This window comes from Cebidichthys violaceus, unplaced genomic scaffold, assembly GCF_023349555.1.
Source record: "Cebidichthys violaceus isolate CVI_PGR_0920_01 unplaced genomic scaffold, fCebVio1.0.p SCAF_6, whole genome shotgun sequence".
In the NCBI taxonomy this organism is placed as follows: domain Eukaryota; kingdom Metazoa; phylum Chordata; class Actinopteri; order Perciformes; family Stichaeidae; genus Cebidichthys; species Cebidichthys violaceus.
The window spans coordinates 12715005-12722060 of NW_027176816.1; the positions used below are offsets into that span (position 1 = coordinate 12715005).

Here is a 7056-nt window from a genome sequence, read left to right on the forward strand (position 1 = left end):
AATATGTTTTCAAGACTATACCAAAGAGGAAATAGGTTTAAAACCCATTTTCTGTTTTTGTTGACAGAAATATCCTATTGTATGGCAAGGCCTGTTGGCACTGAAGAACGACCAGGCTGCCGTCCAGTTGCACTTTGTTTCTGGCAACACCATACTGGCCCAGCGCTCCCTGCCGCCAACAGAGGGAGGTCCTCTACTACGTATTGTCCAGAGGATGAGGCTTGAGGCTTCCCAGTTGGACAGTGTGGCACGCAGAATGACTGTGAGTATTTTTAGTTTTTACTCCCTCTGGAATGTTGGGTGCTAAAGTTTGGATGAATTTATTTAACAAGATTGATTAAATAGAGATTTATTGCAAATGCATGGATTGTCCGCCAATAACCTGATTAACACTCTGTGGGATGTGCTTTTATGTTTACATTTATGAAAAAGGCTTATCATTCATGGCAGGTGGACAATGACTACTGTTTGCTACTGGCTCTACCCTGTGGTCGAGACCAAGAAGATGTCCTTGGGCAAACCCAAGCCTTGAAAAGTGGCTTCATCACCTACCTGCAAGCCAAACAGGCAGCTGGCATTATCAATGTGCCCAACCCTGGCTCTAATCAGGTTTGTGGTCATTTAAACTTTTTCTACTCTACCTCTCTTTTTATATTGTGCCCGTGTTTTTCAAGGTCATGTCTCATCATGTTGTTTTAATTTTTTGATTCACAGCCAGCTTATGTGGTGCAGATTTTCCCGCCATGTGAATTCTCGGAGAGCCACCTTTTGCGCCTAGCCCCGGACCTTCTTAACAGCATCTCCAGCATTTCCCCTCACCTCATGATTGTCATTGCCTCTGTTTAATTACCTTCATTTTTGCTGAACAAAGCCAACACCAGCCCCTTTGGAATTGTCCAGTTTTGTAAACTGGAATTGCCTCATATTTTTATGAGTTTGGCTTTAAAACTAATTTAATTTAGCATGCACTCACCAATTCTCCACCAAGTCCTTAAGTCTCTCAATGACATCGAATTCCAAAAACTATACCTCTACAGAGAAGGGTCAAACAGGACTTTCGATGATCATTTCTGGTTTATCATTTCATTTTTGCCATTTTTGGAGGTGTTGTGCAGCCTTTCCTAATTCATAGCACCTATAAAGCTATGGATTGAGGCCTTCCTGTGGGATATTTTTTACCTTCATAAAAGTGATTGTGATAATTTTTTTAAAGACAAACAATATGGGAAGTCATTGCACTATGTTAAGGAAAAAATTGTGAACTCTGTACAGATTTGAGTATAAAATGATACATGTTGAATTACTGGAATTACTCTAGTGATTAGCCATGCTTGTGCAAGATGAAAGAAAATCATTGCCTGAAAAATGATCATGGATCATTTCAGCCTGATCAATCATACTGCTTTTGCTCCTTCACCATCAGCCAACTTCTACACCATTTCCGGACTCGACTCTCCATCCCGAAGTGTTCCCTACCCCAGGAACTCGAGAGGGGACGTTTAGAGTTGTACAGTTACACTCAATGCCTCAACAGGGGACTATATAAAGAATATTTAATTTGTTTATTTTTGTTTGCATCTTCTTTAAGCCTAAGGGTATTGTGGACAATTGTGAAACTGTAAATATTATAAATATTTAAAGACTGAAGCAATGTGGAGAGACCAAGTGAATTATTTTACAAGACTGATCATCAAATGTTTAATTTTGTTTTGTTTCTATTTTTTTCTTTTGGGCAGGGGCAAGAATGGGAATGGTGGGAAGGATCTGTACATGATCCAGTAGTAATATTCAAGAAAAAATATTTTTTAAAATGTATTCTGTGCCAAAATGTCTTTTGCAAACGCTCTGCACACGCAATGTATCTAAAACAAAAATTGATCAGAACCTATTTTCATATGTGACTTTGTATTTTGCCACTCTGACGGCAGACCTTTTTTTTGGTATTGTTCATCAACCCAACTCTGTTACTACAGTGCTTTTACATTATGAAGTTGTATCCTCATTTTGAAGGAACCATTGTATTGTAGGGGTTGCATTTCTGTTCTTAATCCTGTTCTCCTTCTCCCTGATATGGTCCTTTACTGCCCCCTCCTGTCTGAAAATCATCCTCTCACATATTAAGAACTGAATCCTGAGGTCATATAAGCCATGACTTCATAACAAATGTGCTATAGCATGCTTTATTTTCAAATCTTAAAGGGTAAACAGAAATCATAAGTAAAGAATGTGACTTAAACTTGATATCATGCCGCTATTGGATGTGTTGATCATCTGTTTTCAGCCCTCCCCTTAACTGTGTTGAGCCAAGCTGTAAATACTAATGTCCTTAATCTGTGCTCTTGTGTATTTTTCCCCCTTCATAATTGTCTGTCTTCAGGGTCCTTATGTTTGTTTTGTGCAACAAAACAAAGCAGTCTGAAAGAGACAGGAGATGAGGTGAAACCGATGCTGAAAGTAAAACAGTGCTTGTCAGTTTTGTGTTGTAAATATTTCTATGACTGCAAGCTGAATACTCTCATGGTTATGTTGAAGGCACTTATAATTTTTGATAAACAAATGAGAAGAAAATACAAAAAAAAAAAAAAACTTAAAACGGTGATTAGTATGAAAACTGTCTTTTGATCAATCTTCATTTTGAGTGTATTTTGCTGTTCCTCCATGAGGACATTTTAAACTGTAAAATAAATGGTTGTTTAACTTACTTATGAAGATCATTAAATGGTCTGTCACTCTTGGTTTGTGTTTTTGTGACTTGCCTTTAGAAACTGAAGTTATTTTGAAGCACTGATTGAAGACACATTTATCCAGAATCTTGACTGTGGTTTAAGAAAGAAGACTTGCATCGCTGTAATCTAAAATCTCAAAGTTAATCTGTTCATTGTCTGGAAGCCTCAAGTTTTGCAACAGTTTAAATTAATAAAATATATATCATCGCTCATCAGAATCAGTGCTGCAATGCATTCAGCAGTCAGAAGATGTCAGTATTTGCCTAACTACATTGCTGCGACACAAGTCAATTGTCATTTCAATTCACAGTGAAAATGATTTGTTTTTTGAAAGGTGGGCTCTGCGTCTTGATACGACTGCTTATCCCCCGGAGCTTAGTATCTTCAAATTTGATCGTTTGTCAAAGGTAAATATGTACCCTTTGAAGCAAAGAACCTTTCCTTAGACCTTAAACATATGCAAGTAAGACTTTGATTGACTTTGTAGACTGTTTTTTTTGCATTCAGCAAGTCATTGTTTTAATTCTGGTCTGCTACAGGGGGAGTTGTGGAGGATATGTTATGGCTAAACATGTCTTATCTTGGTCAGGGAATATTCTACTTTAAGTATTAGGATACATGGGTTTGCTGTCTCATGGGTATTAAATGCATACTCAATTCACTCTTAACTCTTATATTCAATAATAATAGAATTGACATTAAAAATCTGTATATTACATCTACATATTAGAGTAACAGGTGTGCAGAAAGGAAAATATGAGCATTCAGGATCAAGCGCTGTCAATATTTATTAAATGCCAAAACTTGAACGTCAATGACATATAAAAATGTTCTTGCTGCACATCTTTTTAGTGGTATTCAAATGGCTATGAAGCAAGACGAATGAGCACCATGGCTGTCAGAGCTGGAGTTATGGACTCAACCCTGAGGCAGCTCCTTGGTTTCGGGAATTTTAAAACCATGGCTTAAACATGAGGGTTTCCGGCTGCACCAGTCAAATTCAAGAGTAGACTAGCCGACAGATTCTCCAGCCTTTAGGGATTTAGTGGTGATTGGAATTCTTCTCGATGGAATTCTTCTCGATAGTTATCGAAAGATATTTATGTAACAAAACTACTGCAATTATTTTCTATCTTCATCCCAGAAGGCTGATCCAGTTGGTCAGGACTTCCCATAAAAAAAGGATGACACTGAGGAATACCAGCTGCAAAAGCATAAGATGGTGTTTGAGCAACCAAAGGAGAGGGCCATAACTGTGCTTCGCTCATTTTCTCTCTCCTGTCATTAAGCCTACAGTAGAAAGAAAGAAGTGTGACCATGCACAAGAGGTGAGGCATAAGTGATTTATAGTGCCCAGACAGGCCAAGACTTGGAATTTTAACTGACGCCCTGTTCGCAGCATGAGAAGAAGCAGATCAGATTGGGACAGTGAAAAGACGAGACAAGGAAGACTTGTGAAATTCAAGATGATTTTCTGCACGTTGTTCTCCCTCCTTCTCCAGATTCGTAGTTCTTCTAAGATTACAGGCTCTGCCTTTGAGCGATGAAGCAAAGTCGAGGGGGAGTCCTGTGCCGTTGTCCTTAAAGTAGACCTCGTTCATATTTCTGAGCTCCTTTTTGAATTCCTTGCCACAAGAAGACATTTTGAAAGCCCAATTTTAGCTAGAAAATGTAAAGAATGTTGAAAATTCAGAGGTTGGTTTTTCAGACGCTGATAAGTGCTTGTTTTCTTGTTTGTGCTCTTTCGGGATTGAGCTCCCTGCATTCCATGCTGGTGTTTGGGCAATATATCCTTACATGCGAGCAAAGTGCAAACTGCACTTGTAATGTAAACTTTAATTACATTGCTTCATATGTCAGAGCATTGGAATGAAGTTGTCCATGCTGCATCAACATAGTCATGGCGAGCGCTGGAAGGTCTTTGTAGGCAAGCACACGCACATGCATGCTTTTGTCGAGGCATTTACCAGTTATTAAACCGTTAATAAGGAAGCTTACAGAACGCGTTGCTGAGAGTGACACAAAGGAAGCTCAACAGGTTTTAAATTGAACTTCTGCTCAACAGATGGTTGCCATGCTGCTTTTCTTGCCAGAAACCTATGACAGCCTTAACCTTCATAACCAGAGGCACCATTAATATCATCATATAAAAAGTCATAAGGTGCTTCAGCAGCCTTTTTTCCTCCGCAGAGTTGTGAGCTTGAAGCCTGAAGCCTGACACGTGGTTGCAGTTGAAGATTTACTACTTGGAATATTTTGGCTCACCTCTGCCAACAACTGCACGGGAGAACTTTGATACAGCAGTGTTGTGATTTGTTCCAGGTATTAAACTCTTACGCGGACACTGACTCCCTCATGTGATACTGAAATTGGTGCTTCTTTCAGCCTTTAATACAACACTTATACAACATGGTTTACTACTCCTGTTGCATATTGTCACTAGTATTGTTACTAGTATGATCTATTTTACTTTTATAGACCAGAAGATTCATAAACAATTTGCCTCTGCATTCTGCTGTCCAACAGGTTAGCATAACATTTGTGTATGCTAATTGTTTGTGCTTTGCATTGTCTTAAAGGGACAATGTGTAGGGATGGTTACTTTATTCAAAAGATACCTCTAAACCTGTTAGAATAGTTGGTTCATTGGCAAAATGAACAATATTCAACAAAAAGGATAAACTTTGAATAGAATAAAGTTTTTTGTTAGAGAAATTAGCCAGCTAGCTTAGCTTATTGTGCTGCAGAATTATAATGTCTCTCTAAAGAAAATAATTCATTTTGTTTCAAAAGGTTCCGATGCAAAGAAAAGATTGAATAATGTCGTATTTAACACCAAATACAAATCCATGCTAGTAGCTTGCTAGTAGCTGTTCCATTCCATTAGCTTGTTTAACTCTGAAAAATCTCTCTTTAAAGGTTTCTGCTATCAGTTTTTCTGAAATAAAAAAGTGTAAAAGGGATTTACTATCCGTATTCTATCAAAAATTTGTATCTGCCACAACACCTGCTATTAGAATTGCTCTTTGTGGTTTTAGTGAAGTTAAACCACAATTGAATTGCCATTCAAATGTTTCTATTGCTTGCCATGTGGCTAGCCTCAGTCTGGGAAGCTGGAGGCATTTAACGTACAACCATTGTGGGCTTGTGGGAAATAATTATTTCTTTTCAGTTATTGCAAAAGGTTAAACGTGTTATGATTTCAAAAATTCGGGACCAGAACCCAGAAATTCTGGTTTCCCTAAAGCTCTCCAGCCTACTGTATGCTAAAGCTTTTTGCAGTAAGCATGGATATTCCATTAAGAACACTTTATTTTGTGGGGTCTGTGAGATGATTTCGATGGTGGTCCCTCATCACATATTGGGCAAGGATATCTACAGACCAAACTCCTAAAATGTCGTCGTCCCTTCTTTGGGAAGACAACAAATTTTGGTTTGGAGTTAGGGAGATGTTGTGTCCACTGGCGCCAGCAGTCCCAAAGACAGCACGAGTCCTAATGTCAAAAGAGGAAACAGTGTTGCATTTTCAAATGAAACAACCACTCACACAAAGTAGACATGACTGATTTGCATGTTAGCACGATAAGGTACTGTAATACAGAATGTGGTATTTGTTTATTGTGATAACGTGAGTGTTTGCTAATGGTAAATGAAAATTATCAGAGTATGTTTAAGAGGTAAAAAATTGCCTGGAGCCAGAGTGTAAATGCTTTCATACTAGAGCTTTAATGTGAACATAAACTGTAGAAAAAAAAAAGGACAGAGTTAGATGAATGCCATTTTAGAATTAGACTGGAGCATTACAATAAGGGAAAACAAGAGGTAAAGGTCATGTAGATAAATACACATGGGTTTTATCAAGTAATTTTGGAAATTCTTACGAGGCGTAAAATTCCCAATGATTTAGGAATTTTTAACACTCCTCAATGCACGGCATTCCATTCATCTTGTGACGCAAACAATACAACTCATAACTGACTTATAATACCTGTCCACATAAAGTGAGAATGCTGAATATGAAAGGTCAGTGTCAGGCATACGCCACTGAATGAAATGCAATGATCTATTAGATCAAGTGACTGATGGGGTCACAGTACACGTTAGGTGTGGACAGGTAATGCTACAGCAATATGGCCTCACCCTGGTGACTCAAGCGTCATAAACACAACAACGTCCTCTGAATTCATGGCTTGGTGTCCTAGTTGCAATCTTATATCTGCGATGCAATGCTTGCGCTTTCATATTCTATTTCTCACTTGCTTCCTTTGGTGTCCTTTTTGTGTTCCGTTAGATAGATATAATATGTAAATGTGACTTATACAGGTTTTTT

The 7056-nt window shown here is 38.2% G+C and overlaps 1 protein-coding gene across 4 annotated transcripts in view; it reads left to right on the forward strand.

Moving 5' to 3' along the window:
- The window catches only part of spen (spen family transcriptional repressor), a 30484-nt gene extending 27749 nt beyond the window's left edge, over positions 1 to 2735 (forward strand). For 3 of the 4 annotated variants that reach the window (XM_068733697.1, XM_068733695.1, XM_068733698.1), the window contains 3 exons: positions 68 to 262; positions 433 to 609; positions 715 to 2735. In XM_068733697.1, coding sequence (XP_068589798.1) covers positions 68 to 262; positions 433 to 609; positions 715 to 846 — 504 coding nt within the window. In that variant the 3' untranslated portion in view covers positions 847 to 2735. The remainder of the gene's footprint in view (positions 1 to 67; positions 263 to 432; positions 610 to 714) is intronic. The other variant, XM_068733696.1, reaches the window with a different exon arrangement.
- The last annotated feature ends 4321 nt before the right edge of the window (positions 2736 to 7056 follow it).